Source organism: Ovis canadensis, chromosome 14, assembly GCF_042477335.2.
Source record: "Ovis canadensis isolate MfBH-ARS-UI-01 breed Bighorn chromosome 14, ARS-UI_OviCan_v2, whole genome shotgun sequence".
In the NCBI taxonomy this organism is placed as follows: Eukaryota; Metazoa; Chordata; class Mammalia; order Artiodactyla; family Bovidae; genus Ovis; species Ovis canadensis.
The window spans coordinates 67,927,242-67,943,478 of NC_091258.1; the positions used below are offsets into that span (position 1 = coordinate 67,927,242).

Here is a 16,237-nt window from a genome sequence, read left to right on the forward strand (position 1 = left end):
TTGAAAATCAAAATAATAACAAACAATGTCAGATAAATAGGGAACCGGGAGTCGGTACAAATATCAAAAGTTTGATAATACATAGATAGCTTAAAGCACCTCCACTCAAAATACTGGGCTTCCCAGGTGGCACTAGGGGTAAAGAACCCTCCTGCCGATGCAGGAGACAGAGACACGGGTTTGATCCCTGGGTTGGGAAGATCCCCTGGAGGAGGGCATGGCAACCCACTCCAGTATTCTTGCCTGGAGAATCCCCATGGACAGAGGAGCCTGGCGGGCTACAGTCCATTAGGGTAGCAGAGAGTCAGATGTGACTGAAGCGACTTACCACACATACACGTACAAAATACTAATTTCAAAAGGGTCACTTTATAATGGAGAAACCCCGTAGATACCTTCTTAAATAAGATGAAGGTTATCAGTAATGTAGCAAGTCAAAATGATGCATTCCAACTTATATGCGATGATGATGAGCTTTTGTTCCTTCAAACCTCCCTGACTGCCCTCCCGCCTACTCTTCCCAGAGCCCAGCACTAAGCATCTTCTCCTGATGGGTTCCAGCGATTTTTAGGAGGAATTGGATGTCACCAGAACATGGTCTCCACCACTCCCCTCAGCTCCGGGGTCATCTCTTCAGGGTCCGTGTACTCCAACGTGATCCTTTCACCCCTAGACCTTACCAGGTCCCTTCTCTGCCTGTGAGATAAGGTTCCTCATCAGGCGCTACAGTTGGGGGCTGAGTGCAGACTGCCCAGGCCAAACCCTGGCCCTCCATTCCCTCAGTGGTAGACCTGGGGAAATAACTCATCCTGTGCCTCAGTGTTCTCATCTGCTTAATGGGGATAATGAAAGCATCTCCCTAGCAGGGGTGTCATGAGGGTCACTAGTGAGTGAGAAGATCCCTGCCCAGACCTGGCAGAGGGACACGGACAGTCATGGGTGCCTGAGGAGTGTGTTCACGGGGGCCCCGCAGGGGTGTGTGGGGGGAGTGTCCTTGGTCCCAGCTTCCTCAGGAAGACCTGGTTCCATGCCTAAGGGAACCTCAGGACTCCACGCAGAGATGGCCACTGGGATCCCCAGACATACAATATTTAACACTTGGGATTTTACTTGAACATGATAAATATAGAGGCACATTAATTTGCCAGTGCTTTAAGGTGGAACTCTCAACGATGAGAAACAAACCCCATTTGTACAATGGTGTGATCACATGGAATTTAGTTATTTTTTTCTTCCACCCCCACCCCACCCCCATAACAAGAAGTCCAGTCAGGCAGCTGCCGCCCTTGGTTCATTGGTTAAGGGTTGTCAGGGAGACTCTGTGACTCTCCTGGCTTGTTCCTCATGGTCACAAGGTGGCAGCCCCAGCTGCAGCCATCATACCCACAGTTGCACGTGCATGTGGGTTCAGTTGCTGAGTCGTGTCCGACACTTTGCAACCCTATGGACTGTAGCCTGCCAGGCTCCTCTGTCCATGGGACTCTCCAGGCAAGACTATTGGAGTGGGTTGCCATTTTCTTCTCCAGGTGACCTTCCTGATTCAGGGATCAAACCCAAGTTCTCCTGCACTGGCAGGTGGACTCTCTACTGTTAAGCCGCCAGGGGAGCCACACTGTTACACACTACCAGAATGTGACCTGTGAAGGCCACACCCCCAGGGCCCAGCAAGGACACAGAGCAGGTGTTCAATAATTATTTATTGAAAAAATGACCGAACCCCAGACCCCCATTGAAACCATCCCCTCACACACACCTGACTTTCAAAGCCCACGTGCACAAGGCAACACCAGCCGTGCTGAGCACTGGCAGCCACACCCCCGACCCCGGTGCCCCCAGCCTCCGGGGCGAGCACTCTAATAGAACTCTTCCTGCTCGGAGTCCGGCTCAGCACCCTGCTGGTTCTGAATCTGACTCTGCTTCTTGTACAGACCGGCCACCTGAGGTGAGAGGGTGGGTGGTAGGCGAGTCAGAAGCCCCAGGGCAGCCTCATTTTCTTCCCAGCCAAATCGGGCCAGAGCCCATGTTCTCTGAGAGGCTGGCCTGGTGAGGTGAGCCCACCCCTGGGCCAACCACCCATCCCTCCACCACAGGCCTTACCTGGGCACTAGTAGTGGCCTGCTCCGGCTTCTTGTCCTCACGGACACGAATAAACCGGGGGAAGCGGAGGGAGATCCCCTTCTCACTGTCCACCTGGGGAAGGTGCAGGGGAAGCGGTAAGAACAGGCAGCATTCCCCACCCAAGGTCTCCTCCCTGCTCCTGTGCCTCTGGCCTCAGTCTCCTGATCCATACAATGGGACTAAGAGCTGGGTTAGTGTGAAAATCACATCAGGTAAATCGGCTGTACCGAGTGTTGTAAGAACAGGGGGCTGCTGGGGCTTCTGTTGCCACTGTTAAGAGGGCTGAAAGGCAGAGGGCACAGAGCCAGAGGTGGACTCTAAAACCAGACTCCGGGGTTCAAAGCCCAGCTCCCGACTCAGAAGCCAAGTGAACGTGGGCCCATTATGTGCCCTGGGCCTCTATTTTCCCATCTGTGAAATGGGAAGGTCAGTGTTTTTGAGGATGAGTGCGAACAAGTGCCGTGCCTGCTTCACCTAAGTATGTGATAAATACTGCTCCCATTGCTTGTTACCAGGGAACCCTGACTGCCCCAGGGGGAGCAGGAGTGAGAAATTTCAAGAAGGAAACAAGATAACAAGTATGAGCTTTGCCTTTTCATAGAAGTCTGCTGCTAAGCAGAAATGCGCATGCCAGATTTTGAGGGATCAGAAGAAATCCCAAAGGGAGTATATTTTTAAGGTTTCCTGTTCTTCAGTTAACTAGACTTCAATTTTAAAAAATTATATTTCCTGTTCTTTGGAAGGAGGATGCTAAGAGCTGCCCTAGTGCCGGTCAGTGGCAGGGGGTGAGGGTCCCCCGGGACAGGGACCCTTTGGCAGGTGTGGAGAATGGAACCACTAGTGAGAGAAATTAGGCAAGGAGCCTTAAAACTTGGAACGCGAAAATGAACTACAGTTGATAAAGAAACGCAGGAGTTTCTTTTTCTCGTAAATGGTCAGCATGAAGTATCCTAAGTTTTTACTGAAAGGAACTGCTTTCAAAAATTACTGAAGAGCTGACTGTGAGACTGTAAGAAAGTGATTTTCATTTAAGAAAGTGATTTTCAAAAAAAAACAAAAGGATACAAATGTGGGGTTCCCTGACGGCTCAGCAGGTAAAGAATCCACCTGCAGTGCAGGAGACACAGGTCCCATCCCATGGACAGGAGCCTGGCACACCGCAGAGTCGGCTATGATTAGTGACTAAACACAATTAACCGAATCGCGTTGCTGCACGTCTGAAACTAACTTTGTAAACCAACTATACTTCAGTAAGAACATACCATTAAAGACAGAAAATTTAAAAATTTGACAGTCAAAGAAATCAATTTCATTGTTTTCTACTCCTGGGGAATTTTTCCTTTTTTTTTTAAAAGGAGACTTTGATCTCATTGTCTGAAACCCAAATAAAACGCCAGCTCCGGTCTTCCGAAGCATCGCCCCGGAAGCACAGACATGGGCCCCAGAATCCCCTCCCTGCTGCTCTCCAGCCACTCAGCTAGGATTCTTTCGGAGGGTCTCCTCGGGGTCCCCCAGTTACTCACCAGGCCCCGGGCCGCAGGGTAGATGGGGGACAGGGAGAGGTCCGCGCACTTCACCTCCCACACGTCGCTGGGGTCCAGCCAGTGGTCGGGGGCCACCGCGCCGTCAGCCCGGACATAGGAGCGCGGGGTGGGCAGCACTAAGGCCTGCAGCCGTGCGAGAAGGGGGAGAGGGTCTTGGATCTAAGTCAAGGCCGAGGGCTGGGGGAGGGAGGGCAGCGAGGAAAGAGGGAGGAAGGGGGGGAAGGGGAGACACAGACACCCCTCAAAGTAAAATGCTGGCAGGGGCGAGGGGTGATGAAAGAAACAGGAGAAGGAAGAAATGGAGACCCTGGGAGCCAAGACAAGAAATTAAAGGCAGAGACAGAGAGGAGCAGAAACCCAGAGACGGGAGTCAGAGACCAAGAGAGACAGAACCCAGACGGGGACACACAGACCAGAGACACAAACACGCAGGAAACCAGAGCGCACCCCAGACACCCAGCGCCGGGCGAGCAGCCACGCCAGCGACCAGAGGCTCCGCTGGCATCCTGAGGGTGAACTTGGGGAGCCAGCAACACGCCCTGCCCTGAGCCTGGCCCCGAGCGCAGCAGACAGGGCTCCCTGAGGCGTCTCTGGCCCAGAGCTGGCGGGGCTGGGACTTGAACTTGGACGTGCTGGGCTCCCCTGGCCAAGCCTCCCGCACGGCGAGAGCCCCGAGTGGGTGGGGAGGGCTCACCTGGAGCCTCTGGTGATGCTCTTCCAGCTCCTCGTCACTGAAGCCAGTTCCGAGCTGCGAGGAGGACAGGGGTCAGTAGCTCTGCTCCCCCCAGCTCCCGTGGGCCCAGGATGAGCCGGGTCTGCCCCTCCCCGGCCCCCGCCTCCGGGGTCCACCCGGTACCTTGCAGATGGCCTGGAACTCCTCGCTCTCCTCATCGTACGAGGCCAGCAGGAAGCCTCCGTACCGGCCGGCCCGTTTCCCCTTGCCCAGGTAGGCACCAATCACTACGAGGTCCAGGGTGTCGCCCACACCCTCGAGGTAGTCCTTCTTCAGCTGGGGGGAGGGAAGGCCGGAGATAAGGGTGAGGAGCTCAGGTGTGAACCCCCCTGCTGGTGTGGGGGGGCTGGGTGAGAAGACCCAGGACAGACGCTGAGAGGAGAGCGGACAACGGACAGGTTTCTCAGCTGAAAGGGCTGATGAGAAAGGGGCCACTCTGATGGGAGGAGAAGGTGGGAAGGAGGGGACGGGTCAGGTGGGGAGACTTTGGGGGTCACCCCAGATCCCCCTTCCTTTAGTACGGAGGGACATTCCACTCCTTCACAGGGAGAACATCTATCCACTCATTCCAGAAACTAAATTAAGTGCCAACTGTGTGCCAGGCAGGAGCCTGTTCCTACCCCAGGGCCTCTGCACTTGCTGTGGCCCTGCCCCTGGCTTTACCCTGCTCGTTACTCCCCATCTGCGTCCTGGCTGACCTCCTGGTGGAGGGCAACAGAGAGCTCCCCAGGCTCCCTCATCTTGCCACCTGGGGCGCCCAGACAGGCGGTTCTCCACCAGTCCTCGGTGAATTTGTTCACGGGGAGCAGTGCAGGCAGCAAGGCCGAGGCGGCTGCTGTGGGAGGCGGGAGGGAAGGAGCAAAGGGCCCCAGAGCTCAAATGGGGTGAGCTGGGGATGGAGAGTGGACCACCCAGCAGGGACAGACTTCTGGTCCCTGAGCCCAGAGAGCAGGCGGGGTGAGAGGGTGGGCGGCACCTTGAGCCAGTTGTGTGACCTCTTGGCGATCTCGTAGGTGGCGTCCACGTCCAGGGTCTTCACCATCAGCCCCTCGCAGGAGTCTAGGGAACACAGGAGAGGCACGTGAAGCCCCGGCTCACAGCCTCGCAACAGTTGTGGGCGGGACTGGTCCCATCGTCTAGGGTGGGGCCGGGGTGGGTGCAGATCACGGAGCGGGGAGGGACAGTGCGGGGGGGCACAGACCTTGTGGGACGCCCTCACCTTTCACTGACTGCTCCAGGAACTCGGCGATCTGCTCCGTGTCCTTGGTGTCCAGGGAGGTGGCAAAGACGAACTCGCCCTCCGTCTCCACGAAGTTCTCCCGGAGCAGCTGCCGGCGTCGGGAGAGGGGCTCACGTACCAGGGACTGCGGGGCGGGATGAGAGACAGACGTCACCGTGGAAATAAAGAGGAAAAGCCCGACATCGGGGAAAGCGGGCGGGTCACAGGTCACCCTGTGGCTGATGGAGATGAGTATGAAGAGGGGCATCAGTTTTCACTTTAAGCAATTCTCTAGTGTCTGGCTTCATAGAGGCTGGATTCTCACGTCTGCTCCCGCCCTCAGGCCGCAGTAGGTTGTTCTCATTGCAGGACAGGCATACAGATGGGGAGTTGGAAAGGGGACGCCTCAGGGGCCATACTTTGAGAGCCGCTGCCCGAGCGTGGCCTCCCAGCTCAGCCCACTGGTTCCCAAGTTTACACACCCACTTCATCCCCCGACCACCTAAGACACAATGCTGGAACTCACCTCTCCGTTGAGGTAGATGAGATCGAAGGCATACAGACACACCTGCACCTGGATCTCTGCCGCGTCCACCTCCTGGGTCAGGAGGGATGGAGACCCGGAGTGGGGGTGGGAAAAGGTGAGATGGGGGTGGGAAAAGGTGAGATGGGGGTGGGAAAAGGTGAGATGGGGGTGAGATGGGGCTGGGTGGGGCCCCTCCCCTCACGCCCAAGGCAGATACCCAAGTCACCTGCCACTCTCCCCTCTCCCCAGCCAAAAGGCTGCACGCCTATAAGCACAGCAGTGATGCCGGCCGCTGGCACTGAATTACGGTAGCAACCATCTCATTCCCCTCTGCTACTTATTCGCTTGCCTGGCCTCCCTCGCAACTCGTGAGGGTGACATGACAATTCTGGCCAATGAGAGCAAAGAAGTTTTCTGGGGTGCAGAATGAGGGGGCTCCTGGAACAGATCTTTCATAATAGGAAAAGACCCCTTCCCTCCTTCCTATTTGGCATGCTGGGATGAGAACGTGATGGCCAGGGCTGTGGCAGCCATGTTGTAAAAGGCTGAGAGAACTACATTCCAACTGACAACTCTGTCTCTCTGGGACAGGGCAGGATTGGGTGGAAGACGATGGCTGGTGCTGGAGTGGGGCAGAGGCTACCTTGCGTTTGCGGGTGGTGAGCACTTGGAATGGCTGGATCTGCTTCTTTTCCCGGTCCCAAGCTACAGCTTCTGTGTCTAGGATGAAGGATGTGACTGATGGGAGTTTAATCTGAAAGGGGAAAACCCAGAGCATCATGAGAGGTGGTAGATGAGGCCAAAAGACAGATGGAGAGAAACCAGTTTATTTCCCGTCTACATGGAGAAGACCCAGTGACAAACGGATGCCAGCCTTAGAGACACGCGTGAACACAGACGCCTTCTGGTCCCCACTGAGAGGCGAAAAACTAAGTTTTCTGAGGACTTACTATGTGGTCCCACAAGCTGGAAACCCAGGAGCCTTTGTCATCTTCCTTTTCTGCTCATTTTACATTCAATTCAGCCGTGAACTTGTCTGTTCTCTCTCGGAAGTCTCTAAGCCTTCCACTTGCCACCACCTCGCCGAGCCCAGTCCAGCCTAAGCCACAGCATCCCACCAGTCTCCCTGCTCCTGCACTGACTCTGCCCAATACACTCTCCTCACCGCAGCCAGGCTGCTCTCAGCAAACCCCACATCTGCTCAGTGCTCATCCCTGCTGAAAACACACGGCTCCCCAAACCCTTGGAACCTCTCCTTGGCCAGCCCCCGCACCCCTTCACCTCACCTAGCCCCTCAGACTCACTCTCTGCACCCCCCCACACAAGCCTTTCTGGTTCTTGAACGGACTGTGCCCCTCCGACCACAGGGCCTTTGCACACGCTCTGGACTTGAGAATCTGTATGGCTCCCGGGGCCATCCACACTGTATCCTGGGCTGTGCTTGGTGATGGCCCTGTCTTCCTGACACCAAGGCTAGGTCTTACTCTGCTTAAGGCTCACAGGATGCTGGACCTTTTCTTCAGAGCCCAATCTCTGAGTACACTCAGAGGTAACAGCAGGGCTCTGATGAAGCCCTGCCTGCTCTGCCGTCTGGGTTAAAGTCGCAGCCTTCAGCACAGGGCTCAGCACAGAGCAGACGCCCAGTAAATACTTGAATGAACGGGTGAAATAAGCCAGATCCCACCGACCCTGTACTGTGACTGCCTGCATGAAGCTCTAGCACAGGCAAGATGAACTTACATCAGTGATTGTTGCCGAAGGAGGTGGACGGTGGGGGTGGGGAGAGGGGCCTGCCTGGCACGGGGCATGAGCAAACACTCTGGAGTGATAAACACACAAATGTTTTATATGTTGATTACGTGGCTGGGTGACCTTGTCAAAAATCTTCAAACTCTAAGGTCAGAACCTTTTATGGAAACTACGCCTTAAGTTGGTTTTAAAAACAAACAGCACTTGGCACATCACAGGAGCTCAATGAATGCCTGCGTTGCACTGTTCCTCTGTCCTCGCTGCTCTAGGAAAGAGCAAACGCCCCCATTAATTACAGAAGACTAGTCCTCTCTGTGGGCTTCCCTGGTGGCTCAGTGGTAAAGGATCTGCCTGGACTTGGGTTTGAGCCCCGACTCAGAAGATCTCCTGGAGAAGGAAATGCCAACCCACTCCAGTCTTTTTGTCTGGGAAATCCCACGGACGGAAGGGCCTGGCAGGCTACAGTCTATGGGGTCACAAAGAGTCAGACATGACTTAGCAACCGAACAACAACAAAGTCCTCTTGGACTGAGAGCTCCTAAAGTAGGTCCACATGGCCGTTGGGAGCAGAGACAGCCTGGCTCCAGGGCCCTAGAGATCCAGCCCTATTTACAGACTGTGGGCCAGCGTGCAGGCTTCTTTCCCCTCCCACCTTCATTCCAAACCCTCTCCCCGACAGAGTGTGATTCTGCCTTTCCCGGCCTCCGCTGCACCAGAGAGCCTGTGACCCGGTGCTGCACAGGGGACCCCCAAGCTGGAGTCAGCCGGGGGTGATGGGAAGTGCCTGGAAAAGAGCTAACTTTCCTCATGGGTGCAGACAGCAGCTGGAATCCCTTTCCCACCCGTCTTCTGTCTGGAAGTGTGGCGGCTACCTGGAGACCAAGGGGCCAGGCACTGGGATGAAAGGCAACGAGCCAAGGACAGCAGACCCAGCTGGGTTTGGAGAGACCTCAGCTGAGCCAGGCCACGGCCACCCGCCTTCAGATTTAAAGGGGAAAAAAAAATCTGCAAGCGTTCTATTATCTATAACCCAACACACTCCAATCTCCTTGCACTCACTCCCGCTACACCCGGCCGGCCTGGCTGGCCCTCCGTTCCCCGCTCCCCTACCAGCACCCCTCCCCGACCCCCCAGGTGGAGCCGGCGGCAGGCGCTCACCTTGGGGATGCGGCTGATGATGTCAGGGTACCTTCCAGTATTGTCCTCCTGATTCCTGCTGAAGATCTTCACCTCCCCACCTTCCAGAACGTGAATCTGCCACCGTGGGGGAGGGGAGAGGGACTCAGAGCCGGGCCCACCCCCGGGAGCCCCGACTTTCTCTTCTTGACCCCACTTCCATGGGCAGGAGGTTCCAGAAGCTCTGCAGAAGGAACTGGTGCAGAGACCTGAGCGAATCCTCTCCTGGGTTCAGAGGGCGTGTCCCAGGCCTGTCCGTGTGTGCGCGCGCCGATTTGTCGGGATGTTGTGATGCTATAAATAACACTCTGGTTTTTACAATTTAAACGTATTCATTTGAATATGTCTGGGTCACAGCCTTCGAGCAGAGCCATATACATGCCACCTAACATGCACATTACCCCAAGAAACAGCAGTGTATGTGCGTACAACATACGACTTTAAACATATACGGTTTTAAGTCACTGTCACTACCTTACGTCGTAGTGATTTCTGCTCAGCACTGTATTTCGAAGGTCCATCTATGCTGAGTCTATCCAGTCTACTGTGTGTAGCTGCCTCAAGGCACCACAGGGAGGCGCCCACTGAGCTCGCTTACCTGTCCCCAGGGCGTGGCCCCACTCCCCCCAGGACAGAAGAGCCACAAGTATCCTCACAGCCCAGACCAAGGCCGTCTCCAGCCCTGGGAGCCGGGACACACGTCCAGGTAACCCCCCGGCTACATCAACACGCCCACCAGCAGGGCACGCGTGCAGCCCACGCTTTCTGAGCTCCCACTGCCCTGGGTCAGGGCTTGACGATGTTACCCAGTAAGATCTGTCTTCAGAGGAGCCAGTCAGGTGGCTGTGACCGCACCACTGGAGGTGGGAACTAAAGCCCCCAGGGCCGTGCGAGACCAGATGAGCAGTCATGGTGAGGCCGGCCGGCCCCACGCTCGGGTCTGGGGGACCCCACGCCCCCGCCCCCGCTCGACGGCGCGTCCACCCCCTTACCTGTGCCCTCTGCCCGTCATATTTGTATTCGCAGGTGAAAGCTGCCTCCTCAAAGCGCTTCAGGACCTCGCTGACACCCCGGGTGGGGTGGGCCAACATTGGTTTCAGGGGAACCCCTGGGAGGGGAGGACAGGGTGAATTCAGATAGAATTTCCTAGGGGTGGGCGGTGAATTCACGGAGGCAGGGTGGAGACTGCTAATCGCCCTCAGAAGCGATGCGTGCAACACCTGGGTCTGTCATCACAAAGCCTGGCCGCCCCCTTCTCGAAAACTTAAACAGAAATGTGAGCGGTCTAGAAACTAGAGCGACAGCCTTGGAATGACAAGGTGACGAGAGAAGGAACTCGGGGTGAGCCCCGGGGCGCAGCGCGGGCCCTCGCCTGCCGCCCGCCTCCCTCTAGGCCCTTCCACGGACAGAGCCACGAGATGCCGTCTGCCTGCTGCACTGCCTCTGGGGTTTCTAGGGGACAGCAGCTCTAACATGGAAGCAGAAACTCCACGGAGAGGAGGCACGGCTCAGGGGAAGGGTTGGCTCAGGGGAGAGGGGGGTGCTCTCTGAGGAGGGGGCCCTGTGCTGGTCACCCCGGGGATGGAGGGAGGGGAGCCTGGTGGCAGCCAGCCTGGGGCGAGGCTGTGGATGGGTGGCGGCGGGCGGGGGCGGATCTCACGGAAGCGAGTACCTGGGCTCAGCCTGCAGTGCTCCGGGAGCCGCTCGAGGCCGTGTTCCAGCAGCACGGGGACAATCCGGTCCAGGTCAGGTACCTCACTGGGGCAGGGAGCAAGAACAAGGTGGGTGGGGGTGTCCTTCTAGAACCCTGCTCGCTGGCTGTGAGATCCGCCACTGCCTGCCTGTCACCCCTTCCCACAGTCAGCTCCTGCCTCCCTCGACTCCCCCCGTCACCCCGACTGTTGTGGTCCTTCATGTTTCTTCCAGGCTGGCCTCCCCCTCCCAATGTTCCTGTTTAACAATGGTCTGGGGCCGGCCCGAGAGCGACAGTCTCCAGGTCTCCAGGCAGGGGCAGTCCTCTCCATGACCGTACGACCCTCATGGTGTGCCCGTCACCAGGCCCCCTCTGGGTTTCTCATGGCCTTTCCACATGCAGTCCTGCCTGGAACTCAGAAGCCTCTGCCTGCCTCTCCCCTTGGCTGTCAGGGTCTCCGCCTCTCCCCATCCCTGTGTCCCTGACCCCTCACTGTCAGCCGCCTCCCTGATCTTTGTCACCTCCCGGTGCCCAGCGCCCGTCTCGTCTGATCCCCACCCAGGGCCCTGTCCCCCAGGTCTCACCAGAAGGTCTGCTTCAGGATCATGCCTTGCTCCTCCAGCCACGTCTTTCTGGCTTCTGCCGTCTTGCCCTTCCCGGCGTCCACCACGACGGGGGGGCATTCTAGGATGAACCCAAGAGGAAGGGGATTTGGGAAGGGCTGGACCCCCCTCAGCCAGCCCCGGGTTCACACGGGGTGCTGGTGAGACGTTCCTCAGGGAGAGGGGCCTAGACGGGCAGAGGGAACCAGGTAGGGGTGGGGGTCAAGGGAAGGGTGGCCGGGTTAACTCGAGTGGCAGCGTGGGGCCGGTCACTGGGGCTCACCTTGACCGGGGGGCGTGAGGCTCACGGCCTGGGCAAGGGCCGCCAGCACCGACTGCTCAGCCAGCCCGAGGCGCAGCCGTCCACTCAGGGCTCTGGGAAGACAGTGGGGAACGGGGACGGGTGCGCCTCGTCAGCCCCTTGCTCCTCCCTCCTCCAGTCTCCCCACCGCGACCCTCTCCTCTAAACCAGAGCAGCCTCCAGAGCTGAAAGGGACCTGCGATCACACAGCCCCACTTGACAGAGGCCAGCCACAAACCATCACGACCGCAGGCAGTGCCTACGGGCAGAACTAGGGGTCTGGCAAGGCCTCCGTCTCTCCTCAGCTGCCCTCTGACGAAGCAGTGATGGCGGGGGTGGGGGTGGGGGTGGGGGTGGGGCCAGGGCACGGCCAGGCCTGGAACAACCTGCCCAAGGGTGCCAGGGTGTGATGGCCAAGAACCTGTGCCCGCACGGGCCCTGCTTGAGACAGCGACCTCGGGCAGGAGGCTGCACCTCCCTGTGTCTCCATCTCCCCTTCTCTAAATGGGGGTGAGGCTCACAGCCTCCCAGGGCTGCAGGGAGGAGCTCATGGGAGAAAGCGCGAGACACAGGCCAGGGCAGACATCACTAATCCACCGCGGCACACTTCACCCACGAGCCCAGGCTTCTCCAGGCAGCACTGCTGACAAGAGGAGCTCCAGTTCACAGTGCTCCCATCCGAGGACGGTCAGGGCACCAGCAGTGATGCGCCTGCCCGGCCCCCTCCCCACCTCACAGGCCCACACCCTCACCTGGCAATGAAACGCGCCTCTGAGTGACGGCAGGCCACAAAGAGGCCTTTGATGACATCCATCTTCTTGGTGGTGGACTGGAGAGAAGGGGGCAGGGCAGTCGGTGCCGGGGGTGAAGGGAGGGGGGCCATCCTCGCTGCCTGGGGAGCTGCCGCCCTTGGAGACCCGCCCGCCTCCCAGCCCTGCTCCCCCGTCCCACGGCCCAGAGCGCAGAGAACAGTGAGACGCTCGTCCTCCTTCTGGCCTCCCACACCGGCTCTGCTCAGCAGGTGTGCACGGAGCCCCACGGCCCGCACTACACTGGGGCTAGGGTCTCAGGAGGAGAGTCCCGCAGTCCTGAGAGCAGCAGGAGGAGAGAAGCTCTGATCCCAAAAGCAGGACCGAGGTGACCCCGCCCTGAGCAGTGGAACCAGAGCCTTCCAGGTCCCCAGGAGGAGAGGGTCTGGAGAGGGCCAGCCGCCCACCCACTCACAGCGCTGCCCGCCAGCTGCGCGATGTCCCGGAACTTGGCGAAGACGCCACCGGCGGTGAGCGCGGGGGGGGGCAGCACGAGCCTCTGGGTGCTGCGGCTGCTCTCGGCCACCAGCCCCACATCACCCTTCTCAGCCACCTCGGCCCGGACGGACTCCAGTTGCCGACCTTGTGGGGTAGAGAGGGCAGCGGCTGAGCACCAGGAGGGGTGTGGCCGCCGGGCTCCCCTCTCCAGAAGCCGGGAGGATGAGCCCGTCTACACCAGAGGGGTTGTCTGGGGCGGCATCATCAGTATGGAGGTGGGATTTAAAGCCCTGGATCTCGGCCGACTTCCTCCCTGGCTTCCTGGTTTCCTGTCCGTCCTCCACGCGGGTCCAGGACTGACCCTGCCCCTTGCCTGCCTGGGACCTTTCCACGGCTCCCCAACGCCCCCACGGAGCACCCCAGGCCCTGGGCAGGTGGGCAGGTCCCGCCCACTCAGCCAGCCCCTCCCGGGCACAACCCCACTCTGTCCCCAGCTCCCCTCGTGGCTGTTGGCCAAAGCCCTTAAGGGCCTCTGCGACCTCCACGAGCCCCGACCCTCAGCCTTGCTCTGCACCTGCGGCATCCCTCTCTCCCACCTGGTCTGGGTGCAGACCTGGTCCTGACTCCCCCCGCTCTCAGCCCATCAGTGGCCCCCCTCTCCACCCTCCACCTTCCCAGTCCCTCCCTATCATCTCCTGGCCTCCCCACGTGCTCCCTGGAAGACCCCCAACCAACCGGCCGGGGGCATCCACCACCACCCCCACCTCACCCGTGGCCTGGGCCACTGCCTTGAGGAGGATGCCCTCTCCGATGCCGAGCTCCAGGCCCTGCTGGGGCGGCCCCAGGCGGTTGAGGCTGAGGTAGAGGACGGGTAGGAGGTCAGCAGGTGACAGGGCCACCACGGAGCGCAGCAGGTTGCTCAGCGTCTCCACCATCCGGAGCCTGGAGAAGGGGACATGGGTGAGACCACCTGACATTTCAGTCAAGATGAGGTAGGGGAGTGTGGTGATAAAAGAAACGCAGGAAAACAGACGAGGAGGGGGCTCACGACCAGCACCCGGTGTGTGACCTGAGCCACAGGCACCGCTACAGGCTGCCGGTGGGACAGGAACTCCACCTGATGAAGAAGGGGACGATCATCTACAGGGAACCAGCTGATGCGTATGGACTGCTTTCCAGGTGCCAGGCATTGGTATTAAGCCTTCAAAACATTCTGACTCCCTGAATTTTCACAGCTGCCCTGAGCTAGATGTTATTTCATTTTACAGGTGAAGAAACTGAGGCACGAAAGACTATGTAACTTGCCAAGGTCACAGAGCTAGTGAGTATTGGGCCGAGACAGGGCTCTCACCACAAACAAGACATGGGCTTTCTCTAACACTGAGGATCGGGAGTATCAGCCAGGCGGCAGGTACTCTTGGTTACTTGAGCTTAGTACCCAGTTCCTGCCGCCAGGCGGTGGAGCCTCTCTCCCCACACCAGGGATCACGGGGTCACCCTCCTGTCTTGCTCTGACCAACAAACCAGGCAGAAACGATGGCGTGGGCCTTCAGAGGCCTGTGGCCGCTCCTGTGGCCAGGCCTGTGGTCTGTGATCTCATGCGTGAGGGTGCAGTTGAGCCAGGAGGGGGTTAAGAGGATTAAACAGCTGGAGGCACAGCCAGGGCCAGTGGGACAGAACTGTGAGAGCCCCCGCTGGCCCCGGCCAGGCGGCCTGGTTAATTACCGAGCAGAGACCTCCTCGATCTTCTCGAACGCCCGGGCCACAGCCAGATAAGGGACCCTGGGGGAGAAGGAAAAACAGGAGCTGTGCGTACACCCACGCTGCCTCCGCCCCAGCTCCCTGCCCCCACACGCCTCCCAGTCAAAGACCTGCTGATCCCCAGGTGCTCGCAGGCAATCCTGACCCCTGCCTGGGGTTCTCTCTCCATCCCCTTCAGAGAGCCCAATGGTCTCCCCTAAACATTGAGGGTTGTGGGGGGGGTGGGGAGGACTGGCAAATCTCTCACTGAAGCCTCTGGAGACAGGGCCTCCCACAGTGCCAAGGACCAGAGGAGGGGTTCTGGGGAGGGCCACACCTCACCTCTGGCCTGCCTTCCAGCAGGCATCCTCGATGGGGTGGTAGTTGTTCTTGGCAGGATTGTAGCTCGGTGGGTCCAGGTGTCTGTGGAGGGAAAGGGGAGGCTGCAGGGTAGATGCCTGGGTCGAGGAGAAGCCATTCCGCTGACTGGCATTTACTGAGCATGTCCTAAGTGCCAGGTACAAGGGCATGGAAATGAATGAAAGCGAGTTTGCTAACCTGGAACTCATGTTCCAGTGTGAAAGTCAGCGGAGGAGCGGGGGACAAACAAGACCAAAAAGCAGAAGAGAATAAATCATTTTTCAGTATTAAAACATTTTTAAGACAAAAACCAGGTAGAGGGAGAAATCAGAAAGGCAGATGCTGCTTCAGAGGACAGTTGGGGAAGGCCAGAGGAGACATCCGGGCAGAATGATGCAAGGGGTTAACAGAGTGGGGAGCAGGGAGAAGAGCGTTCCAGAGGGGAGCTGCCAGTGCAAAGGCCCTGAGGTAGGGACACGCCTGGCATGCTGGAGGAACAGAAAAGGGGTCAGTGTGGCTGAAGTGGAGCCATGTGATCCGAATATTGTTCAGTTCAGCCGCCCAGTTGTGTCTGACTCTTTGCAATCTCATGGACTACATCTAGCCCGCCAGGCTCCTCTGTCCATGGGGTTTCCCAGGCATGAATACTGGAGTGGGTTGCCGTTTCCTCCTCCAGGGGATCTTCCCAACCCAGGGATTGAACCCACGTCTCCTGTACTGGCAGACGAATTCTTTACCACTGAGCCACCTGGGACGCCCATGTTGATCAGAGTCCACTCCGAGAGGCAAGGACTCCTCTGGGTCAGACCGGCCCTCACTCTGGCTGGAACAGCAGGAGGAAGCTGCAGTCCCTGGGTGCCCCAAAGAGCCAGGCACCGTGCGAAGGGCACTCCATCTGCTAGCAAATCAGCCCCGCAGGCACGGACTCACCTGCCCCCCGAGTCACGTAAGGAAACTGGGCAGAGTGGTTAAGCAGCTCACCTGAGGCCACACAGCTAGTAAGCGGTACAGTTCTCAGACTACGTTCTAGGCCTCTACATCATCGTGCCTCGGGAAATGCCTCACACCCACCCTGTCAGAGCCTCGGCAGCCCAGACTCTGCAGTCACACTCCTTTGGGTTAAAATCGCTGCTCCATCAGTGACCAGCTGTGTCCTGGTGAGGAAGCAATTTCCCTCTGAACCAACCGTATGATGGAGCTACCCAGAGTCCCTGCCCTGACACGCCCTG

General features: G+C 58.3%; 1 protein-coding gene across 9 annotated transcripts in view; it reads right to left on the reverse strand.

Moving 5' to 3' along the window:
- Positions 1-1,680: 1,680 nt before the first annotated feature.
- Positions 1,681-16,237, reverse strand: part of LIG1 (DNA ligase 1) — a 28,079-nt gene continuing 13,522 nt past the window's right edge. For all 9 annotated transcript variants that reach the window (XM_069549311.1, XM_069549308.1, XM_069549305.1 and 6 more), the window contains 19 exons: positions 14,991-15,071; positions 14,634-14,690; positions 13,678-13,850; positions 12,886-13,052; positions 12,414-12,490; positions 11,644-11,735; positions 11,343-11,442; positions 10,738-10,823; positions 10,058-10,173; positions 9,048-9,143; positions 6,784-6,894; positions 6,141-6,212; positions 5,615-5,759; positions 5,372-5,454; positions 4,519-4,671; positions 4,357-4,410; positions 3,642-3,785; positions 2,098-2,190; positions 1,681-1,937 (listed from right to left, as the gene is read on the reverse strand). In XM_069549311.1, coding sequence (XP_069405412.1) covers positions 1,854-1,937; positions 2,098-2,190; positions 3,642-3,785; positions 4,357-4,410; positions 4,519-4,671; positions 5,372-5,454; positions 5,615-5,759; positions 6,141-6,212; positions 6,784-6,894; positions 9,048-9,143; positions 10,058-10,173; positions 10,738-10,823; positions 11,343-11,442; positions 11,644-11,735; positions 12,414-12,490; positions 12,886-13,052; positions 13,678-13,850; positions 14,634-14,690; positions 14,991-15,071 — 1,984 coding nt within the window. In that variant the 3' untranslated portion in view covers positions 1,681-1,853. The remainder of the gene's footprint in view (positions 1,938-2,097; positions 2,191-3,641; positions 3,786-4,356; positions 4,411-4,518; positions 4,672-5,371; positions 5,455-5,614; positions 5,760-6,140; positions 6,213-6,783; positions 6,895-9,047; positions 9,144-10,057; positions 10,174-10,737; positions 10,824-11,342; positions 11,443-11,643; positions 11,736-12,413; positions 12,491-12,885; positions 13,053-13,677; positions 13,851-14,633; positions 14,691-14,990; positions 15,072-16,237) is intronic.